Source organism: Spea bombifrons, chromosome 4, assembly GCF_027358695.1.
Source record: "Spea bombifrons isolate aSpeBom1 chromosome 4, aSpeBom1.2.pri, whole genome shotgun sequence".
Classification (NCBI taxonomy): domain Eukaryota; kingdom Metazoa; phylum Chordata; class Amphibia; order Anura; family Pelobatidae; genus Spea; species Spea bombifrons.
Window position 1 is genome coordinate 45,604,783 of NC_071090.1, and position 25,096 is coordinate 45,629,878.

Consider the following 25,096-nt stretch of genomic DNA (forward strand, 5'->3'; position numbering starts at 1 on the left):
TACAATGGAATGTTGTAAATGCAACCCTACTGTATCTGCAGCAGAATATATAGTGCCACTTAAATCTCTTAGGTGTGCAGACCATATTTCCTTGTCTACGTGTTCATTACATTTCAACATATCTCAAATTAGCATGGTCGCATAGCATCTTTTAAACTCATGTATTAATTATATATATTTTTTTTTAACTAAAAGCTATTCAAGAACAAGCCATAAATGTAGGTACTCTGTCTGAATTTAGATTTGTGATGCACACTTTCTAATATTTGCCAGTAAACACTATGGTTAGATAAAAATCCTGGCAAATTGTTTAACACTGAATGCGACCCTAAGGATGATCTCTGAACCTTCAAAGAACACGGAATCCCAGATCTTCAGAACCGTGTGATTGGGAAGGCAGGTCGCAAACAAAGTCAAGAACCACTGCATTGTAAAGACGTTTGTGAGAGGCGGCTCATAACCTCCTGCAAAAGCACAAAGGAAGATGTTTGGATTGATGGAATGTAGAACCACATTACATATCTAGGAAATTCTGCATCATTTTATAAGTAAAGTTTTTTTTTTTTTTATCTGCCAGTCATTTGATAATGGGGTCATAGTACACCAAAACCAGTCGGATTCATGTCTGTTGTGGTTTAAAGACCTTTTTGCTACTGCGCACCAGACCATGGATTTATATTCCCCGTGGTCTTATTGTTGAATAGTACATGTACCAGATCTATTGTTTTATACTTCGTCTGAGATTAAATTGATTGTCGATATCATGAACCACACTGTTTGACTCCTGTTACCTGCTCACAGCCCCCTGGATTGTTGACACAGGACATATACTCATACGCAGTGAGTGTCTCATACACCGCTACATCTAAACACATTGAGATTTATGAACATATACACTTTTTGTGGCATTTGTGTTGGCGGCCGATGCTGCAAATACCAGGCTCCTGGATTGGTGTGTTTACCAAGTATTGCTACAGTCGTTTGAATACGGACATGAGTACATTTTCTAAACTGGTATATTTCTAGCATGTAGGAAAGAAGAGAAACAGAATCAATGAAATACATAAAGCAATTAAAAGTGCAAGCGTGTTCCAACATTTCAAATAAGAAGAAATGTTACAACAAAAAGGTCATAGCCCAAAACTAGAGGGTCAAAAAAGTCTTACTTTGCCTTTGAGCTGATGACTGGATAAGCTAGATGGCCAAATTATTTTATCTGCGGTCAAATTCTGCATTCCTATGTTAAAATGTATATATATATATATATATATATATATATATATATATATATAAAGTCCAAAAATAGTTACCGGCACTCCAGGGACTTTGCAAATGACCACACAAACAACTTCGGTTTTTAAGTCAACGTTTCAGTCTTGTTTATTACAGACTTTCATCAGGACATGCAAATTTTGGACTTTATATATATATATATATATATATATATTTATTTTTACCTTACAGCACATTCCAGTTCAAACAAATGTCATGGATAAGTACTCCATACTAGATCTCATCAGATGTATCTGCCATACACACAAGCAAGAGTTTTTCAGACCAACTCACCTCCACTCTCCCTGTTAGCGGTTCTCTGGAGTACATCAAGATGCTGGGATAGTTCAGGCAGTTTCATTCTCAAAAGGTCCCGAAACACAGCCATATCCACAGATAAAGCTCGCAGATTATTAACAAAGTAACTATCTGGAAGCACTTTGTCTATGAGATAGATCATTATCTGTTAATTATATATATATATTTATATTAATGCACATTGTGATCAAACACATAGCGTCAAATGGAACGGGAACAATTTATGAATTTTATGTATTCTAAAAAACTGTTGGATATTATTTCAACTTTACCAAGCACCGTAACAAAACAAACTTTAGACATATTTTAGATTCTCCAAGACTACTAAATATCCATGTTTTTGTTGGTTAGTAGTAACTTTCTACCACTTGAAGCCAGAATACAAAATCAAAGGGTGGTTTCAGGAAGCTAGGAGAGCAGATATTGAATGTGAATAATTTATGGTGACCTTCAAAATGCAGCAACTAGACAATCTTATTCCCTGAATGGAAGCAACTATACGAGGAAACTGACTCGCCCCCATTGGAGATTTCAACTTTTCCGAGCGTGACAATTCAGCGATTAGGGTAGGGTACAGATTGGCACAAATAGAGAATTTCCCTTAATTTATGATGGCCTCTTCAGGGCGGCAGCGCACAATCACAACCCACGCGTGTGTATCGTACGCCATGACGCCTCCGATTTTGCACAGTACTATATGTAGAGATTGTTTTGAAAGAAAACACATTTTGTCCTTTAAAATAATATGAAATGGATCATAAATATAATGCAGAGGTTGTTAATGTTATAAATGACTATTTTAGCAAGAAACGGCTGATTTTAATGGAATATCCATTGTGACGGTGTAAACCCCAGGGAGATGCTTAGTGTGGCATTTGGGTACAGTTGCTATCCAGATCGTAAATATGGGTCCCTGGGGTGGAGCAATTGGAGAGCAGGGTGGGCCAATGCTCGGTTTCCCCATGCTGTGGAAATTCCATGCCGGGTTTTCCAGGAGGTAAGAAATCTGCAGGATCCAGTCCGGGATTCCTATGGGGGCCGGCATCAGGCACAGGTGCTGGACATTAAAAACCCCTGGAGCCTGATACTCAGGGAGACTGTTGGGGGAAGAGGAGGTTCCCTGTGCTCCCAGGGCAAGGAGAGGCCCTGAAGAAGACAATCCCTGAGCCAAGTGAGGCAATACCTGCCTGGATATTTTGTGTGCTGTCTGGGGGAGGTTTTCCAGAGCCTGGCGTAGCTGGGTCTGGCTGGGAGGTTGAGGTAGTGAGTGATTAGGCTGGTCAGTCTGGACCAGCATAGTTCAGTTAGAGAGGCCTCCAATTGGGAGCTAGGTTTTCTTTTTATGATTTGGTTTTTGGGGTTTAAGCGGTTAAAATAAAGCGCTGTTTTGTTCAAAGCTGCTGTTCACGACTCTGATTGCCCTAGAGGACTGTGCTTAGGACCCCTAAAAGTGACATGTATGGCCCTCATGCTATAGGGTTTGTCACACCATATAGGTGTACAGAGGCCTTTTATCAGCAACCATCACTCCTGTGTTCCAACGACACATTTTGTTCACTAATCCAGGTTTAAGTTTTAAAATCCTTTTTGCAATTATGTAACACAGTTACAAATTTTCTTGTGTTCCATGAAAACAGCTAAGGGACCCCAAACTTTTGAATGGTACCTTATATATAGCCCAGGCTTCATCGGTTTCACATTATAGTTTAGTCCCAATATTTATGTGTCTTTGTGCGTGCATTATTTTAAGTCATTTATTTCAATGAGGGGGATCTGTTTTTTCTTTTAGCAAAGACGATGTAATGGGTGAATGATGTCACTGCACCCTTCCTCACTGTAAGAGGGAAAGTGAGGTGTACCAGTGCTGGAGTTTTACTGCGATAATACATTATTCTTATCCCGCACTCATTTGACCTGCTCATTTTTATTAATGGATGTTCTCCATGGGTACATTAAGCTTAGGCCTTAAAAAGAAAGGCTGCAGGCTTGATCAAGAAAAAAAAACTATTGTGACATCAGCAATGCAATGACATCAGAGTGGCGATGTCACAAAGCACCCTTGTAAACACAGCATCTGACCTGCTTTTTGCTTACATCTTGTTTGGCATCTCAATTGTTTGGATGTTGGACTGGAGCTGAAATATTAGAAAGCAAGACAGCAGTGGTGATAGCACCTATTTGACTATATATATCTATATTTATATATGATATATATTTTTTGCTTTTCTTGATACCAGCAGATCCGAAAGCACTTTAAACATGAATTGTAGTTTCCTGTTTGCATTGAAAGTTCTGCTTGGAAATATTCCCTTTTCCAAATGTGTCTATTGGAGTCAGAAGTTTTGCAGGACAGTGGTATCACTGAGCAAAAAATGGAGGGTTATAACAAAAAAAAGTAAAATATTTCCCAAAAAGAAACAAATTGGGAAAATTGATAGCAACAAGAAGCTGATTTCCAAAAAGACACCAAATGGAAAACGCACGTGCCGCACAAAAGGATTTGTAACAACGGAAGATCAGAGCAACTCTGCAGAAAAGAGGACGTCACACACAACAAACACAATCCTTCCTGTGTCGACTATACGTGAAGTTAGCAACGAAGCTATTGGGAACAATGTGGCTGTATTGGAAAACAACTCTTCAGCACCCACGAGTAAAAGAGCCTCGCCACGCTTACATCAGCAAAAACGGATCTACAAACGTAGAAAAAGTGTGAGGATACTGAAGGGGGCTAAGAAAGTATTGAAAGACAAATTGCACCGCATTGTAGAGGATTTTCCTCAAGAAATTATTCAGCATGGAAAACCAGTGAAGCCACCAACCAAACCAACTAACTCCAGCAATGAAGGAGAACAAAACACAGATCTTTCCTTCATTGATCAGGATCAGTCTGTGGAATGGCTAGCTCTGTTAAATCTGGACTACGAGCAATTGCATATTCTGCAGAACCAGGAATGGTTGGATGACAGACTCATTGATGCTGCTCAGAATTTATTCAAGACGCAGTTTCAGTCTGATGGTTTACAGTCTTGTCTCCTGGCACACATTGGATTTCAACCAGTGAGTAGACAGGCTGTTCAAATCCATTATGACGCAGACCGAGAACACTGGTTTACCTCATGTTTCAGGAGGGGTCGAGTGGAAATCGCAGACAGTATTATGCCGGACGAACTCTCCCTCTCAGCCCAGAAGCAGATTGAGGAATGCTACAAAAATGTCATCGATGACCCACTGAAAAGTGTAGTACTGCTGGACGTGGATCAGCAACCAAACGGCCAGGACTGTGGGCTATATGCCATTGCAAATGCATTTGAGTTTTTGAGCAATGGAGACCCCACATGCAGGTACAACAATAAGAAGATGCGACAACATCTTCTTTCCTGTTTTCAGAAGGGTTACATCACAGCATTCCCAAGACGTGCTTAAAAAACCAATAGGGAACATCCAAATATTGGTAGTGGGCTGAAGAAACAGAAGAAACTTGAGCAGATCAGCATTGGTTCTAGAAACCCTTCATATGACAGGACTTTGCCACCTACAAAGGTAACTTTATATTTTAAAAATGTCACAAAAGTTCTATAAACATACAAGTGCATCCATACGTATGTGTATCATTTAAACAAATGTATATGTAAAAAAAAGTTACATTCCTTTATTATTTCTTACATTTTATTTTTAATGATCCTGTGAATGTAGTGTGATCATGTGACATTAAATGTTCTTTGTGTCTCTCCCTTCGTTTAGAATACATTGTCCTGTTATCATTGGCAGTAATGGCATATCCAAGATGGCTGAAAAGATCAACGACGGCTTCAAGGAAAGAACTTTGTCGCAGATAAACCATCTTATTAAAAACACATTTTTGCCATTCGTATACAATTTTTATTGTTTATTTTTGTGGATCCTTGAATCCATTTTTTATATTTTTTATATTTATTAAAATGAAATTAAAAAGTCGTTTAATGTAACACTAGCAATTACTGTGGAATAGGTTTACCATATTTCCTAACCGCCCTTTAAGGACACTTACTTTCTTACTCTGACGAGTGCATTGCATACAAGTTATGTTTGGGACCAGTGAAAACCTATCTGCTAGTGCATTTCACAGTATTTGCGCAATCACTGGCTACAAAAAACGGTGATACATGTTAGTTATCTCTATTTTATTGTTTTCTCAAGGAGCAGGAACTTTTTAACTGAAAAACCCCACTAAAACATGTACTAATTACTAAACACATATAATAAATTGCAAAAGAAACCCACACATTTCTTAACGTATAAAGAAATGATACATAACTGTAAATATATTCTTAAAATTAAAATATTAACAATACAGTAAATTATAAATATAATCTCTCTGTAATATTAATGGTGTTATCTCATGGCAAAATAACAATCTGGACAATCATAAATAGTTTCCCATGGCCAACCTTGTCCCAAAAACAACTTCCCATTGCTGACCCATAGCAGCTTTAAAGTGCCAACCTTGTCCCCAGTTTTACATGGCTGACAACTTCAGAAGACTGGACCTCGCTCCGCCGCTCCATGCAACCTGTCCCCTTGCTGGTTTCACATCTCCCGCTGCCGCACTGGCACTGACCACAAGAATTATTGAGCAGGAAGGCTCAATCCTTTAAATACAGACGGGGAGGCTTTTTATGCCCCCGTCTTTAAGTGCAGCCCGAAGATACAGCTCTCTGAGAGCTCTCATTCCAGGGTAATGCATTGAAGCCACCCGGAACTAGTGGTGTCGGCAGGGGGGGGCAGAGGGGGCCATGCCCCACCTACATCATGCTGTGCCCCCCGTGTGCCCCCCAATTGAAACTCCATCTTTTTTTTTTAAATAGACGAGGAGGAGAGAGAGAGAGGCGCAGAGTGGTCGCTGAGGAATAATTTTTCAGCAACTGTTCGGCGCCTCTTACTCTTCTCCACAAGGCCTCTGCCTTGGTCGCAGTGCCGGCATTTCAAGCTGAGCGCCAGATCCCACTGCTGGACTTCTACAAGGTAAGTGAACTTAGGGGTGAGAGGGTAGAAAGTGAGGAGGGGGTAGATAGGGAGTGAGAAGATGTAGATAGGGAGTGAGAAGATGTAGATAGGGAGTGAGAAGAGGTAGGTAGGGAGTGAGAAGAGGTAGATAGGGTAGATAGGGAGGGAGAGGGGGTAATAGGATAGATAGGGAGAGATAGGGAGAGAGAGGGGGTAGATAGGGAGGGAGAGGGGATAGATAGAGAGGGAGAGGGGACAGATAGTGAGAGAGGGGATAGATAGGGTAGATAGTGAGGGAGAGGGGGTAAATATGGAGAGGGTTTAGATAGGGAGGAAGAGGGGGTAGATAATTAGGGAGAGGGGGGTAGATAGGGGGTAGATAGGGAGGCAGATAGGGGTAGATAGGGAGACAGATAGGGGGTAGATAGGGAGGGAGATAGGGGGGTAGATAGGGTGAGAGAGAGGATAGATAGGGTGAGAGAGAGGATAGATAGGATGAGAGGGGGTAGATAGGGTGAGAGAGGGGGTAGATAGCGAGGGAGAGAGGGCAGATAGGGAGGGAGAGAGGGCAGATAGGGAGGGAGAGAGGGCAGATAGGGTAGATAGGGAGGGAGAGGGGGTAGATAGGGAGAAAGGAGGGTGACAAGAATATTGAAATAAAGAGTTAGAATGAGAGAGAGAGAATTAATGGATTAATGTGTGGATGCATTAATGAATATGTGTAAATAATTTGTGTGAAAGAATAAATGATTGTGTGACTGAAAGTGAATTAGTGAGTGACTCATAGTAATGAATCATAGGTGTATTATTGATTTGTCAAAAAAGCAAAAAAGCAAAGCAGGGTGTTTAAGCACTGGGGACAAAGATGGCACAGGCAGCGTGTTTATGGGACAAAGATGGCGTACACTCAGCTGTTTGGGGACAATGTTGACTCATGCTGGGCTGTTTGGCGACAAAGATGGCACATCCTATGTATGTGGGAGGGGGTAGATAGGGAAGGTGAGGGGGAAGATAGGTTAGATAGGGAGGGAGAGGGGGTAGATAGGGAGGGAGAGGAGGTGGAGAGGGGACATGTAGGGAGGGAGAGGGGACAGATAGGGCAGATAGGGAGGGAGAGGGGGTAGATAGGGAGGGAGAGGGGATAGATAGGGAGGGAGAGGGGGTAGATAGGGAGCCAGATAGGGGGGTAGATAAGGAGGGAGAGGGGGTAGATAAGGTGGGAGAAGAGATAGATAGGGAGAGAGAGAAGGTAGATAGGGAGAGAGAGGGCAGATAGGGAGGGAGAGAGGGCAGATATGGTAGGTAGGGAGGGACAGGGGGTAGATAGGGAGAAAGGAGGGTGGCAAGAATATTGAATTAAAGAGTCAGAATGAGAGAGAGAGAATGAATAGATTAATGTGTGGATGTATTAATGAATATGTATAAATAATTTGTGTGAAAGAATAAATGATTGTGTGAATGAAAGTGAATTAGTGAGTGACTGTGAATCATAGGTGTATTATTTATTTGTCAAAAAAGCAAAGATGGTATAAGCACTGGGGGCAAAGATGGCACAGGTAGCGTGTTTATGGGATAAAGATGGCGTACGCTCAGCTGTTTGGGGACAATGTTGACTCATGCTGGGCTGTTTGGCGACAAAAAAAGGCACGTCCTATGTATGTGGGAGGGAGAGGGGGTAGATAGCGAGGGAGAGGCGGTAGATAGGGTAGATAGGGAGGGAGAGGGGGCAGATAGGGTAGATAGGGAGGGAGAGGGGGTAGATAGGGAGGGAGAAGGGATAGATAGGGAGGGAGAAGGGATAGATAGGGTAGATTGGGAGGGAGAGGGAACAGATAGGGTAGATAGGGAGGGAGAGGGGGTAGATAGGGAGAAAGGAGGGTGGCAAGAATATTGAAATAAAGAGTCAGAATGAGAGAGAGAGAGAGAGAGAATGAATGGATTAATGTGTGTATGCATTAATGAATATGTATAAATAATTTGTGTGAAAGAATAAATGATTGTGTGAGTGAAAGTGAATTAGTGAGTGACTGTGAATCATAGGTGTATTATTTATTTGTCAAAAAAGCAAAGATGGTATAAGCACTGGGGACAAAGATGGCACAGGAAGCGTGTTTATGGGACAAAGATGGCGTACGCTCAGCTGTTTGGGGACAATGTTGACTCATGCTGGGCTGTTTGGTGACAAAAAAGGCACGTCCTATGTATGTGTGAGGGAGAGGGGGTAGATAGGGAGGGAGAGGCGGTAGATAGGGTAGATAGGGAGGGAGAGGGGGCAGATAGGGTTGATAGGGAGGGAGAGGGGATAGATAGGGAGGGAGAAGGGATAGATAGGGAGGGAGAAGGGATAGATAGGGTAGATTGGGAGGGAGAGGGAGCAGATAGGGTAGATAGGGAGGGAGAGAGGGTAGATAGGGAGAAAGGAGGGTGGCAAGAATATTGAAATATAGAGTCAGAATGAGAGAGAGAGAGAGAGAGAGAGAGAGAGAGAGAGAGAATGAATGGATTAATGTGTGTATGCATTAATGAATATGTATAAATAATTTGTGTGAAAGAATAAATGATTGTGTGAGTGAAAGTGAATTAGTGAGTGACTGTGAATCATAGGTGTATTATTGATTTGGTATAAGCATAATAATATATATATATCGGCAGCAGGGGCTAATATTAATATATATCGGCAGCAGGGGCTAATATTAATATATATCGGCAGCAGGGGCTAATATTTATATATATTGTCAGCAGGGGCTAATATTAAAGAATGAAAAATAACTGCCAGTTTAGTTGTTATTTTGAAATCATATTTCAATCACGGTTTTTACTTCAAAGAGATAAGTACATATTATGTAGTTAAAAATGCACGTCTAACATATATATATATATAGTGTATATTGATCCCCCTACTTTGGTCCCTGGCCCCCCATGTGCCCCCCCTAAATATGAAAGCTGGAGACGCCACTGCCCGGAACCCGGGACATAAAGTCCCATTGTGGATTGTCCCGGGCAATTCCTATGGAATACTATGGAAGCTAGACCTTGATTGTTATTGTTGGCAAAACCATGCTGTTTATTGAAATAAAAAAGCATGGTCAGGGGCGTAACTAGAAACCTCAGGGCCCCGGTGCGAGAATCTGTTAAGGGCCCCCCCAACCCCTCTCCCTCCCCAACCCCCATCCCATCTATCCCTTTCTCACTATCTCCCCTCTCCCTCCCTACCCCCCCTTCTCACGATCTACCCTCTCCCTCCCTACCCCCCCCTCTCACGATCTACCCTCTCCCTCCATACCCCCCCTTCTCACGATCTACCCTCTCCCTCCCTACCCCCCCTTCTCAAGATCTACCCTCCCCCCCCACGATCTACCCTCCCTACCCCCCCTTCTCACCATCTACCCACAGCAGCGGCGGGGAGCAGAGGCATCCTGGATTTCTGTCAGTCAGGGGGGCCCAAGAGTTGCCGAGCGGTCGTTTTCAGCAACCGCTCGGCCCCCCTTGGGCCCCCCCTGACTGGCAGAACTCCAGGGCCCGGTCGCAGTCGCGACCCCTGCGACCCCGGTAGTTCCGCCACTGAGCATGGTCAAATGCATATAACATGTACCCAAGTAAGACTTTGAAATCCTCACACACTGGGGAGATGCCATACGCTTAATAATAAAAAAATTGCTATTTGAAGAGTTATGCACCATAATCCAGAAAAACTGTGCAAAAGCCCCATGTCTGCAGATCCATACTTTGCTAAATATGGATGTTATGTACCCAAGAAACATAATCAAATGTTGCTTTATTTAGATATAAAAGTGTTAAATATGTCAGCGTACGTGGCACACGCTACGAAGACGCTCTTTAATCTCCTTAACCAGCCCGCAAAGTAAGCAGTGCTCAGGAGAGTGGTGGCATAACAACAAAATGGGTGGCCTCCCTGCGAATCTTCGATGGTGGGCCCCAAATATCCCGCCACACTAACACACTGTAATATACCAACAGACACATGCACGCCTTAGTTGGCTGAAGAGGCACGGGGAGTCCAGTCACGTATTTAAACACGCACAGCTTGTTGGCTGAGAAGAAGGATGTCCACCAGCCAGAAGCTATTCTGCTCCCTCCTGTTCCTCACACACTGCCTGCGGGAAATAATATCCTAGTGGGATGCTCACAATCCGTGTGTAACAGACATAAAAGTTGACATAGGATATAACCTCAAAAGCCCTGGATACTTAACTTTCCAGAGGTGAACAATCCTAATTTGCACGATCTTAGTACAGAAGAACAATCTTTCCCTCTCTCACAGATCACTTGATTTTACACAAGGAAGCAGGAACAGAGTGCTGTGTCATCAAGCCTCATGCCATGGAATAGTTCTGGGAATCACAGCTGATACGGGTGCAATCGAATTGACAGCTCCTTAACCAGCTGCAACCTCGTACCTTCTCTTTGACAGCACAGATGTATGACGACATGATACCTGGGAATTCTCCAGGTATGACCCAGAATCACTTTCTTCCCCATATCTCTGGGTCTGTTTCATCTTCCACTGGGCGGAGGAGCTATGTTTGGCCACAACCACTTCCGGCCTACTTTCCTCTTACCCTTCACCCCTTCCCCTTACCACTTTTGGGCGAATTCTGCCAGTAGGTGCATCTAGCCCTGGCCCCTCACAACACATTTTACATAGTTACATAGTTTCATAGGCTGAAAAAAGACATGCGTCCATCAAGTTCAGCCTTTCCTATATCTGTTAATTTATTGCTGTTTGATCCAAAAGAAGGCAAAAAACCCCGGCTTCGCTCTTTCCAATTTTGCACTAACCAGGGGAAAAAATTCCTTCTTGACCCCAAAATGGCAGTCAGATTTCTCCTTGGATCAATAAGCTGTTTCCCCATAATTAAAGATTATATCCCCGGATATTATGTTTTTCCAGGTATCCATCCAGTTGCAGTTTAAACGTCTGTACAGACTCTGATAAAACTACCTCTGCAGGCAGAGAATTACACATCCTTATTGTCCTTACTGTAAAAAACCCTTTCCTCTGCTTTAGACTAAATCTCCTTTCTTCCAGTCTAAATGCATGACCACGTGTCCTATGCATAGTCCTGTTTATGAACAGATTTCCACACAATGGTTTGTATTGGCCCCGAATATATTTATATAACGTTATCATATCCCCTCTGAGGCGACGTTTTTCTAAACTAAACAGATTTAAATTACCGTATTTGCTCGATTATAAGACGAGGTTTTTTTCAGAGCAAATGCTCTGAAAAATACCCCTCGTCTTATAATCGAGGTCGTCTACTAATCAGACCTCAAAATGTCCGGTGGGGCCATGCTACTTACCGGGCTTTGGTCGCGAGCAGCAGGAGAACAAGAAGCTAGCAGCGTGTCACAAAACTCTGCCTCCCCCCTCCTTCCTCTGGGGGCGGGGCCAGAGAAGTTGCACGCACAGCGGGCCCCTGCAGAAGTCTTGAGTGAGAGATCAGCAGTTCAGGTAAGGGGGTGGGGGGCTGGGGGGTTTGAGCGTGTGTGTGTATATGTGATTAATGGAATGAATGAGTATTTAAATGTTTGTGAATGAGTGTGTGTTAGTATGGATGTGTAAGGGTGGTGGTGGTAGCATGGCATAGGGAGGCTGTACTCACACTCCTATCATCCTAGGTTCCAGCATGTACTGGCTGCCTTGGCTTGATAGGGGTGTGATTGCTGTTAGCAGTTATATATATATCTCCAGAAATGCCTTTTAACCCCCTATATGCCACTCTGCCCCATGATATGCCTTTTAACCCCCTATATGCCACTCTGGCATATAGGGGATTAAAAGGCATATCATGGGGCAGAGTGGCAAATAGGGGGTATAAGGCATTTCTGGGGGCAGAGTGGCAACCCTGGGGGCAGATGTGCATAACTGGGGGGGCAGGTTGGCAAATAAAAGGAAATAAAAAAATATATATTTTTCTCAATCATAGCTTTTATTTAATATGAAAATATTGTTTACATGAATGAATATTTACTAGTAAAACTTTTTTTCCTATAGGGTAGTCTTATATTCAGGCTTTTTGTTTTTTTCCTAAATTAATATTTAGATTTTGGGGGGTCGTCTTATAATCAGGGTCGTCTTATAATCGAGCAAATACGGTAGTTAACCTTTCTTCATAACTATATACATTTACCCCAGAAGAATGGAGAGCTCCATGTAACCTACTCTTTGAAGTTCCCAAGTATGGATATCATATACCAGCAACTTTACTATCAGCAGTATAAAGGATATAAACTCTACTGAACACTACCGTATGCAGTTATAAAACATGGAAGCCCTGGAAACAATTAGTTGAAGGGCTGCATGACTGGGGCAGTACAGCCTGACCATGAAGAGGTTAACAATTTAATTAGCAGGATTGTTAAAAGGTGGTAGGGAGGTGAAGCAGAGGTCACCAGATTTGGAAAAGGTATAAAAGGTACCTGATTGAGCACATGGCATATTCATTCAGTTAACTAGCTAACCTTGTTGCTGAACACGTCTTTCCTTTTCTGAATATGGAGCAAGTTTTTGAGAGGCTGCGTGCTGCTGCGTCTGTTCAAGGTGCTGATTGGGTGCAACAGCAGGTTGATTCCCTGCTGGGGGCCCTCCCGGTTGATGTCCCCTTACCGGCTGCTGAGCCCAGAAGATCTGCGAGCGGCAGGGTGTCCAGACCTCCGGTTCGCCTTAACCCTTCTGCGGCTGTTTCCACTCGTCGGACGGCGGGTGGCACGGTTCCAGCAGCAGCACGTCCCGGTTCAGTCCCTCGGCGGTCCCAGCGCCGTGGTGTTTCCGGTGAGCAGCGTGTCTTGGCTCCTGGGCCGTCTCCGTGTGCTTCGCCGGTCATTTCACTGTTCGGGTCTTCACCTGATGCTGAGGTCTCCTGTGCGGGATCGGACTTCTCGCGATCCCGCTCTCGTTCTCGTTCCGGCTCTCGCGGGAGCTGGGAACTCCGTGGGTCGCCGGTGGCCAGGAGCAGTGGCGCGGTTGTCGGGGATGATGCTGTTCCCCCGGCTGGTGACAGGCTGCCGTCGTCCCGGAGGAGGGGAGCTGTGGCTGGTCGTCAGGACGGCGTGTCGTCGCGGACGGGCACGTCGGCGAGGAGGCGGTCGGAGGGGCAACGCGGCAGTTCCCATCGGGCGGTGAACCCACCGGGCAGGTCGGCCCGGGTGGCGACGCGGCGCCAGAGAGGGACTCCCGGTGTCGGGCGCTCAGCATTGGATGGAGGCACCTCGGGGGGTCGGGTGTCTGCAGGCGTTTCCAGGGGGGCTCCGGGGAGAGTTAACTCCCGCAGGGCGGTCGGGGGTCCCTCTGGTTCACACCCTGGGATGGCCGGTGCTCCTAGTTCGGGTGGTCCGGCGGCAGCCTTGCCCTCTGCACGGCCGGTGCAGGAGGAGGGAGCGTTGGGGGGTGTCTCGCCCTGCCAACAGGCATCAGGAGCTGGACCTGCGGCTGGCCAGGCTGGCGTGGCGCAGTCCAGGGGTGAGTGGCCGCTGGGTCCCTTCCCTTCTTCTCTATCCTCTTTTCCTTCGGTTAACCCTTTCTTGTTTGGTGGGACTGGGGGCGGGAATTGCTCGCCTGGTTTGTTCCCATGGGTTGTGCCGTTTTGGGGTTCTCAGGCTTCCGCTTCTGCTCAGGGGGTTTTGTCTCCCTTGGGCCCGTGGGTCCCTGTTGCGCAGGCCGGTTCGGGGTCTCTGCAGACGCCGGTCCCGCAGGCAGCTGCTGGGCCTCTGCCGGCGCCGGTGGTGGCTGGTGCGGGTTCTGTGGCACAGCCTAGTTCAGGTGGGTCGCAGGTAGCTGCGTCTGTGGGTGATTCTGCGTCGGCGTCTGGGGTCGGTATGGCGGCGGCGAGACTAGATGATGCTGCTAAGGGTGATGTGTATGTGTGTTTTGAGGGACCTTTGGGGGCGCATCTTAAGGCGGATGTCAGGGAGAAAATTTGGAAGGGCGAGTATGTTGATATTTTTTCTTTACTCCCGCTAGAGCGTTTTAATTTGGATAAGGGTAGTCAGACTGATGATTCTAAGAAGGAGGATGAGGAAAAACGGAGGTATCGTTTGATCCCCAGGACCTTCTCCAATTGGCTGCAAGCCTTTGCAATTTTGGCTGGGGTCGTGGGTGAAAAGCACCCTGAGCATTGTTCTGGACTTTTTTGTTATTTAGACAGTATCGGGGAGGCATACCGGGTTTATGGCGGTCAGGGCTGGCTTCGTTATGACGAGCAATTTCGTCAACGGATGGCGGTTCGCCCTGGTATGCGTTGGGATCACAAGGAAATAGCGTTGTGGTTGCGGGTTTCTGCTCCTTCGGTTCGGGCTGGGTCGTCCTTTCAGGGTTCTGGGGGGACAGGTAGTGGAAGTCACTCCTCCAGTTCGGGTAAAAAGGGCGTCTGCTGGCAGTACAATGAAGGGCAGTGTCGTTGGGGGTCGGCGTGCAAGTTCCGCCATGAATGTTCCACTTGTAATGGGTCTCACCCGCTTACCCGTTGTTTTCGGAAGATCAAATCCTCTTCCAAGGCATCCGAGTTTGCTAAAAAGGGGGTCGACTCCGGTGCGCGTAACACAGATGGAGCCGTGGCTGCGTCTGTATCCTAGGGTGGAGGATGCGGACTTGTTGCGTGTCGGTTTCACTGATGGTTTTCGTATTCCTTTTGTTGATTCGTTTGGTTTGTCTGTCAGCAGGAATTTGAAATCGGCGTTGGAGCATCCTGATGTGGTGCGTGTTAAGCTGGCAAAGGAAGTGGAGTTGGGTCGGGTGGCTGGCCCGTTTGTTGAATCGCCTTTGGTCAATTTAAGGGTTTCTCCTTTGGGAGTAGTTCCCAAGAAGGAGCCGGGTAAATTCCGGCTTATTCACCATTTGTCCCATCCGCCTGGTTTTTCGGTGAATGATGGGATTGATCCGGAGCTTTGCAGGGTTTCGTATACGTCTTTTGATGCGGCTTTGGGCTGGGTTCGGCATTTTGGACGGGGGGCTCTTTTAGCTAAGGTTGATATAGAGGCCGCCTTTCGGTTGCTGCCCGTTCATCCTTCTTGTTTCCACCTTCTAGGTTGTTTTTGGGATGGTGGGTTTTTCGTTGACAAATGCCTCCCGATGGGGTGTTCCATTTCATGTTCCTTATTTGAGACTTTTAGTTCCTTTGTGGAGTGGGTGGTTCGTGTGGATTCCGGTATTTCTTCGCTTTTGCATTATTTGGATGACTTTTTGTGCATCGGGCCTCCAGATTCGGATGTTTGTGGGGTATTGTTGGCTTCGTTACAATTTCGGGCGGCTGATTTCGGTATTCCCTTGGCGCCTGACAAAACGGAGGGTCCTTGTACGTCGTTGAAATTTCTGGGTATTGAAATTGATACGGTCGACATGGTTTTTCGTTTGCCCCAGGATAAGTTGTTTGATCTGATGGAACATGTTGTGCTGGTCCGGTCCGCGGTTAAGGTGACTTTGCGCCAGTTGCAGTCACTTTTGGGCAAACTTAATTTTGCCTGCCGCATAATGCCCATGGGTCGGATTTTCTGTAGGCGTCTTGCTCTCGCGACGTGTGGCATTAGGGCTCCTCACCATTTCATTAGGGTGACTCGGTCTTTGAAGGAAGATCTGCGGGTTTGGGCATCCTTTTTGCAGGCTTATAATGGCCGTTCGGTGTGGTTGGGATCTGAGGAATTTCATGCCGATTTAGAGCTTTTCACGGATGCAGCCGGCGGTCATGGGTTTGGGGCATTTTATGCGGGCAGGTGGTGTTCGGCTGCTTGGCCTTCTTCATGGGTGCAGGCGGGTTTCACGGCAAACCTTACGCTGTTGGAACTGTTTCCGATTGTGGTTGCTTTGGAGTTGTGGGGTGCCAGTTTGGCGAATAAACAGGTTCTGTTTTTCTGTGACAACATGTCTGTGGTTCAGGTTATTACCAATCTAACATCTTCTTCCCCCCCTGTCATAGCGCTGGTTAGGCATTTGGTTTTGCTTTGTTTACAGCTTAATGTGTCCTTGCGGATGCGTCATGTTCCAGGTGTTACTAACGATATCGCTGATGCGTTGTCTCGTTTTCAGTGGGACCGTTTCCGGCTGTTAGCTCCTTCGGCAGAGCAGCAGGGTACTCCTTTCCCGGACACGCTGTGGGACTTGGTCTTCGATGTGCCGACGAGCTAATTCGGCGGTCTGTGGCTCCGGGCACGTGGTCCGCGTATTCCGCGGTTTGGGATGATTGGGTGAGATTCTTGGCCTCCGCAGGTATGGACGTTGCTTCTTTGGTTTGTAAGTTTGTCCTTCGTGGACGGGGTGTCTTATTCGTCCATTTCTAAAAAATTGGCAGGTTTGGCTTTTTGTTTTAAGTATTTTAACTTCATTGATATTACCAAATCCTTTAAAGTTAAGCAGGCGTTAAAAGGGTATCGTAAGGGTTTCCTTCGACGGGATGCTCGTCTTCCGGTTTCCTTGTCTTTACTGGTTGATCTGGGGGTGGTTTTATCCTCGGTATGTGTTTCGGCGTACGACTCGGTGTTGTTCCGATTGGCGTTTTCGTGGGCATTTTTCGGTGCTTGTAGGATTGGCGAACTGGTTAGTCCTAGCAGGTCTCGCTGCGGGGGGGTGTTATTGAAGGATGTTAGGGGTTTTCCTACTGCGGTGGAATTTTGGTTGTGGGGGTCCAAAACTGATAAGTCGGGTAAAGGCTTTAAGGTTACTTTGAATAATCTGACTGGGTCCGGTATGTGCCCTGTGGCTTGTTTTTGGGACTTCTTGGGGGTTCGGCCTTCGTCGGGACAGGACGCCCCTCTTTTGATTCATGAGGATGGTTCTGCGCTGTCCCGGTTCCAATTCATTGCCGTGTTTCGGAAGTCGCTTGGGGCTTTGGGATTGTCTGATAAGCGTTACAGCTCCCATTCCTTTAGGATCGGGGCTGCCACTGAGGCGGCTCGCTGGGGCCTCCCTGAGGAGGCTATTAAGAAAATTGGGAGGTGGGAATCTCGTCGTTTTCGTTCATATGTTCGTCCACATTTGTTATGATTTCATTCATTATTTTGGTTGTGTCGTTGTTTAGGTCCTGCAGTGTCTGTCTGGATCTTTGGGCATTCCTTTATTTATTGGGCGTCCAGACGTTCGGATGTTCGTCCCAGCGGGAGACAGCTCGGCTTTCCTCGTTCTCAAGTTCTGTTGCATTGGATTGGCGTTCGCGGAATGGTTTGGTCTCAAGTCTTATCTGAGGTGGTGCGGCGGTCGCGCTGGGCCGGACATCCTGATATTCTCGTACTTCATGCGGGGGGTAATGACCTGGGTTTGGTTCCAATTCGTTGTCTTATCAAAGATATTAAATCTGATTTGTTACGCCTATGGTCGCGTTTTCCGGGTTTAGTTGTGGTTTGGTCGGAAATTGTGCACCGGGTCTCTTGGAGGATGGCTAGATCTACGGCGGCTTTAAATAAGGCTCGCATTAAGGTCAATAAGGCAATTTCGCGTTTTGTTTCACGGAATGGGGGGGTGGTGGTTCGGCATCGCTCTTTAGAGGGTGATAACGCAGATCTTTTGCGTGCGGATGGGGTGCACCTTACCGATATCGGTTTGGATATCCTTTGTTCTGGTTTGCAGGAGGGGATTGAGAAGGCTTTGGTGGTTTGGGGGAGTCGGTCAGTTTAAGGTGTCAAACTGCCCTCCTTGGCGGTGAAGGGGTGGATAAATAAGGTGGGGGGGGAGGTCCGGCCTAGTTAATAGAATTGTTTGTTGCTAATGGGGTCACTTCAACGGCTAGCCAGCAGGTGGTGGTACTTATTGGTTTAGTACATTGGGCCCTCTGAGCTGGTGTTTTGCGGCTAGGGGGTTAGAAAATATCAGTTGGTTTAGGGCTGGTGCTTAGCCGTGGGTGACAGGGTTACCGGTCTTTCCCCCAGTGGTGGTATTATGGAAATATATGTTGATATATTTATCCACTCATGTTAATATTTTTATATCTCATGTTAATAAAGCTGTGGCCTTCTCAATCCAAAAAAGGTGTCGGTTTGCTTATTGAACAAATAAAATTATGGAAAGGAAAATTGGACTTGCCTAAGTCATGGAAGCCCTGGAAACAATTAGTTGAAGGGCTGCATGACTGGGGCAGTACAGCCTGACCATGAAGAGGTTAACAATTTAATTAGCAGGATTGTTAAAAGGTGGTAGGGAGGTGAAGCAGAGGTCACCAGATTTGGAAAAGGTATAAAAGGTACCTGATTGAGCACATGGCATATTCATTCAGTTAACTAGCTAACCTTGTTGCTGAACACTCCCGCCCGCCCGCCCGCCCTGTTTATTGGTGGGGGTTCATGATGTGTTTTTGTCACAGCCAACTATTGGCGGTGAAGGGGTGGATAAATAAGGTGGGGGGGGAGGTCCGGCCTAGTTAATAGAATTGTTTGTTGCTAATGGGGTCACTTCAACGGCTAGCCAGCAGGTGGTGGTACTTATTGGTTTAGTACATTGGGCCCTCTGAGCTGGTGTTTTGCGGCTAGGGGGTTAGAAAATATCAGTTGGTTTAGGGCTGGTGCTTAGCCGTGGGTGACAGGGTTACCGGTCTTTCCCCCAGTGGTGGTATTATGGAAATATATGTTGATATATTTATCCACTCATGTTAATATTTTTATATCTCATGTTAATAAAGCTGTGGCCTTCTCAATCCAAAAAAGGTGTCGGTTTGCTTATTGAACAAATAAAATTATGGAAAGGAAAATTGGACTTGCCTAAGTCATGCCCCATGCTACATAACACAGGAGAACGTTGCAGAAGCTTATATTTTACAGAACGCATCCATATTACAACAGTGAGGAGAGGGTGCTAAAAGAGAAAGAAACAAGATATCCAAAACTAAGTTCTGGGTGTGTAGACCCAAAACGGGTAGACGAGATGGGCCATCAAACTCTGTTCCTAGCCTATGTAATTGAGGTTAGCGGGTCTTTCTATTCATGCTCTATGCTGCCCTCCATTGATTTAGTATGTAAGTCAGTACATAGGTATCAAATGTGTTTAAATACTCACATTTCAGAGTCTCAAAACTATATAGAAATATATATCTATATATATCTCACAGACCTTCAGTGGTTTCGTATTATAGTGGGATCCAAAAAATTGGGACGGTTGGGCAGTTACACATGCCTGCTACTTCATACATAATGGTAAAGGCAACAGAGAGTGATTTGCATCATCCAGGGCCACAGGCAGCTGTTACGAGTATACCAACTGCCATTCCTACAAAATAGAGCTTTCAGGGCTACAGGCATTTTCACTTCATAACTGAGGGTGATGGAAGTTGTAGTACACAAATTATTTTCAAACATTTTTTTATTGATATAATTAAAAATATGCATTATTATACATTTGTGTGTCTTTGTGCGTGCATTATTTTAAGTCATTTTTTTCAATGAGGGGGATCTGTTTTTTCTTTTAGCAAAGACGATGTAATGGGTGAATGATGTCACTGCACCCTTCCTCACTGTAAGAGGGAAAGTGAGGTGTACTAGTGCTGGAGTTTTACTGCGATAATACATTATTCTTATCCCGCACTCATTTGACCTGCTCATTTTTATTAATGGATGTTCTCCATGGGTACATTAAGCTTAGGCCTTAAAAAGAAAGGCAGCAGGCTTGATCAAGAAAAAAAAACTATTGTGACATCAGCACTGCAATGACATCAGAGTGGCGATGTCACAAAGCACCCTGGTAAACAAAGCATCTGACCTGCTTTTTGCTTACATCTTGTATGGCATCTCAATTGTTTGGATGTTGGACTGGAGCTGAAATATTAGAAAGCGAGACAGCAGTGGTGATAGCACCTATTTGACTATATATATCTATATTTATATATGATATATATTTTTTGCTTTTCTTGATACCAGCAGATCTGAAAGCGCTTTAAACATGAATTGTAGTTTCCTGTTTGCATTGAAAGTTCTGTTTGGTAATATTCCCTTTTCCAAATGTGTCTATTGGAGTCAGAAGTTTTGCAGGACAGTGGTATCACTGAGCAAAAAATGGAGGGTTATAACGAAAAAAAGTAAAATATTTCCCAAAAAGAAACAAATTGGGAAAATTGATAGCAACAAGAAGCTGATTTCCAAAAAGACACCAAATGGAAAACGCACGTGCCGCACAAAAGGATTTGTAACAACGGAAGATCAGAGCAACTCTGTAGAAAAGAGGACGTCACACACAACAAACACAATCCTTCCTGTGTCGACTATACGTGAAGTTAGCAACGAAGCTATTGGGAACAATGTGGCTGTATTGGAAAACAACTCTTCAGCACCCACGAGTAAAAGAGCCTCGCCACGCTTACATCAGCAAAAACGGATCTACAAACGTAGAAGAAGTGTGAGGATACTGAAGGGGGCTAAGAATGTATTGAAAGACAAATTGCACCGCATTGTAGAGGATTTTCCTCAAGAAATTATTCAGCATGGAAAACCAGTGAAGCCACCAACCAAACCAACTAACTCCAGCAATGAAGGAGAACAAAACACAGATCTTTCCTTCATTGATCAGGATCAGTCTGTGGAATGGCTAGCTCTGTTAAATCTGGACTACGAGCAATTGCATATTCTGCAGAACCAGGAATGGTTGGATGACAGACTCATTGATGCTGCTCAGAATTTATTCAAGACGCAGTTTCAGTCTGATGGTTTACAGTCTTGTCTCCTGGCACACATTGGATTTCAACCAGTGAGTAGACAGGCTGTTCAAATCCATTATGACGCAGACCGAGAACACTGGTTTACCTCATGTTTCAGGAGGGGTCGAGTGGAAATCGCAGACAGTATTATGCCGGACGAACTCTCCCTCTCAGCCCAGAAGCAGATTGAGGAATGCTACAAAAATGTCATCGATGACCCACTGAAAAGTGTAGTACTGCTGGACGTAGATCAGCAACCAAACGGCCAGGACTGTGGGCTATATGCCATTGCAAATGCATTTGAGTTTTTGAGCAATGGAGACCCCACATGCAGGTACAACAATAAGAAGATGCGACAACATCTTCTTTCCTGTTTTCAGAAGGGTTACATCACAGCATTCCCAAGACGTGCTTAAAAAACCAATAGGGAACATCCAAATATTGGTAGTGGGCTGAAGAAACTTGAGCAGATCAGCATTGGTTCTAGAAACCCTCCATATGACAGGACTTTGCCACCTACAAAGGTAACTTTATATTTTAAAAATGTCACAAAAGTTCTATAAACATACAAGTGCATCCATACGTATGTGTATCATTTAAACAAATGTATATGTAAAAAAAAAAAAGTTACATTCCTTTATTATTTCTTACATTTTATTTTTAATGATCCTGTGAATGTAGTGTGATCATGTGACATTAAATGTTCTTTGTGTCTCTCCCTTCGTTTAGAATACATTGTCCTGTTATCATTGGCAGTAATGGCATATCCAAGATGGCTGAAAAGATCACCGACGGCTTCAAGGAAAGAACTTTGTCGCAGATAAACCATCTTATTAAAAACATATTTTTGCCATTCGTATACAATTTTTATTGTTTATTTTTGTGGATTCCTCAATTCATTTTTAAATATATATTAACATCACCAAATTAAAAAAATCTATAGAAATTGAATCTCATGCAAAGTTGTAACTCACTACTAATGTAAGAGACATTGTTTGTAGATGCTCAGTTAATCTGTAAAACTGCTGGCACAAATTTTGTAGAGGGAAGAAGAGGAACATTCTGCCTCTCCGCCTTTCACTGCTTCAGCTCATTGCTTGACATTTACCATATTAACCACTATTGCTCTGTATAAATAACCCCTAATTTGGAGCAATACTGAATGTCTTGTCAGTGCTGATTTTTAGAAAGGTTGTTACCTTGCTTTAACCAATAGCGATATAGAACAACAAAAAAACATCCACACCTAGGACACAAACCCAGGAGGTTCCTCTCCACAACATGACTAAACACTCCTTTTCTCAATGAAAGAGACACATATTGTAATGTTATGTTCAAGTTGAATACATGTTAGATATTTCAGAACAGTAGCAATATTTTCTATATATATATATATATATATATATATATATATATATATACTGTATTTGCTCGAAAAATCCCCCTCGTCTTATAATCGAGGTCGTCTTCTAATCAGACCTCATTCTGCTGTGGCCAGGCTGCTTACCGGGCTTTGGTCGCAAGCAGCGTCCAGGAGAACAGGAAGGTAGCACAGTCCTCACATAACTCTGCCTCCCCCCTCCTTCCTCTGGGGGCGGGGCCAGAGAAGTTGCTCGCACAGCCGGAGCCCTGCAGAAGTCTGCGAGTGGGAGATCTGCAGTTCAGGTAAGGGGGTGGGGGAGGGTTTTTGCACAAGTATGGAATGAATGAGTATTTAAATGTTTGTGAATGAGTGAGTGTGTGTGTGTGTGTGTGTGTGTGTGTGTGTGTGTGTGATAGCATGGATGTGTAAGGGGGGTGGGGGTGGTAGCATGGCATAGGGAGGCTGTAATCACACTACTCTCATCCACAGGTTCCAGCATGTACTGGCTGCCTTGGCTTGATAGGAGTGTGATTGCTGTTAGCAGTTATACCTCCAGAAATGCATTTTAACCCCCTATATGCCAGAGTGGCATAAATGGGTATAAGGCATATCATGGGGCAGAGGGGCATATAGGGGGTTAAAAGGCATATCATGGGGCACAGTGGCATATAGGAGGGTATAAGATATTTCTGGAGGCAGAGTGGCATATAGAGGGTTAAAAGGCACATCATGGGGCAGAGTGGCAAATAGGGGGGTATAAGGCATTTCTGGGGGCAGAGTGACAAGCCTGGGGGCAGATGTGCATAACTGGGGGAGGGGCAGGTTGGCAAATAAAAAAAAATATTTTTCTCAATCATAGCTTTTATTAAATATGAAAATTAGTTTACATGAATTAATATTTACTAGTAAAACTTTTTTCCTATAGGGTAGTCTTATATTCAGGCTTTTTGTTTTTTTCCTAAATTAATATTTTGATTTTGCGGGGTCGTCTTATAATCAGGGTCGTCTTATAATCGAGCAAATATGGTATATATATATTATATATATATATATATATATATTATATATATATATATATATTATATATATATATATTATATATATATATATTATATATATATATATATATATTATATATATTATATATATGATATATATATATATATATATATATATCATATATATATATATATATATATATATCATATATATATATATATATATATATATATACACCGGTATATATATATATTTTATATTAAATCATTTTACAAGTGGATTTTTTTAACTCATTGATGGATTTGTGTTGCCGCAGAGACTTCTCTCATTGACTGTTTATCATAGAGAATACTTTAGTATACTGAAATTATTGGTACTCCTCCCTTTGTTAATACCTATTACCCCCTAAAACCCAATTTCCGTTAACCAAGTGGCATGTACTCACTTTTAGTGCATCACCTTCATTCCCATCCATGACTTCCAGTCCTTGACAGTATCCAACAGACATGTTCCATCTGGCATAGGCCAACAGGACACGTTGTAATCAGCACAAACAGATCTCGGGGAGGAGAGGGATTAAAATAGTTTCTCCCCCTTCCAAATAAAACAAAAATTAAGGAAAAATGGTTAAATATAAATGAAATAAATAACAAAAATGAAAAAAGTGATTGGAGGCCCAGTAATGTCACCATATCACTGGCATAAAAAATGCATGAGCAGTGTTATACAGCTATATGGATTTGCCATGTTTATTTCGTGTTCCCACCATGTATGACCTCACCCTCTATCATGGACATTTCGCTATATCATGCTCTTGGGTTTATTACCTTTCTTTCGACTGTTTTGGTTTCCCACCCACTTTTTCCTTTCTGTATCCCATATATTTTAAAATATAATAAGCATTGATATTATTGAAAAATAATTTTTTGTTTTAAAATAAAATAAAATATATTTTTTCTAAAGAAAAGTGCCCTTTCACAATAAGTAAAAAAATAAAATGAAAAAGAAATAAAAAATTGTGCAGGTTGATCAAACATGGAAAAGGGATATCATGCTTTAACAAACATATGGTAAAAAAGACAAAAAACATTTTGGCCCTTGAAGTTTGTAATTTGTTTCTGAATAAGTACCACTTGCTGTATTGAGCTTTTAAAGTGTGGTTTAATTATGTCCTTATTAATCTTTATATCTCTGTGCATTCCTTTTTACTAGAAAAAAGTATTCAGCCCATTTTTATTAAATACATCCATTGGATTTCAGAGCACAATCTATTTAGGAAACAAATTCCACATCACGTGGGTGCAATCCAAATTAAAAGAATTTACCATGTGTCTATTTGCTATGCTCCGTCTTGCTATTCAACAACCTTGTCAACCTCTTGAGCCGACATGATATTGGGTTCTCCTCTCCCACTATTCTGCCTCACTTAACAAAGCTGTGAGATATGGGTTCCTGAGACCAACTGCTAAGTCTGTATTGACCAGTACTCACACAATGAAAGTTCAGCAGACAGTGTCAACTCAGCAAAACTGAC

At 43.8% G+C, this 25,096-nt stretch overlaps 1 protein-coding gene across 1 annotated transcript; it reads right to left on the reverse strand.

The window, feature by feature from the left end:
• Positions 1–45: 45 nt before the first annotated feature.
• On the reverse strand, positions 46–24,105 carry LOC128492628 (TBC1 domain family member 30-like). Its single transcript, XM_053465244.1, has 3 exons — positions 24,008–24,105; positions 1,567–1,735; positions 46–464 (listed from the first exon to the last, which is right to left on the reverse strand). The coding sequence occupies exons 1-3, from the start codon at positions 24,068–24,070 to the stop codon at positions 286–288; spliced, it is 411 nt and encodes a 136-aa protein (XP_053321219.1). The 5' UTR covers positions 24,071–24,105; the 3' UTR covers positions 46–285.
• Between the last annotated feature and the right edge of the window lie 991 nt (positions 24,106–25,096).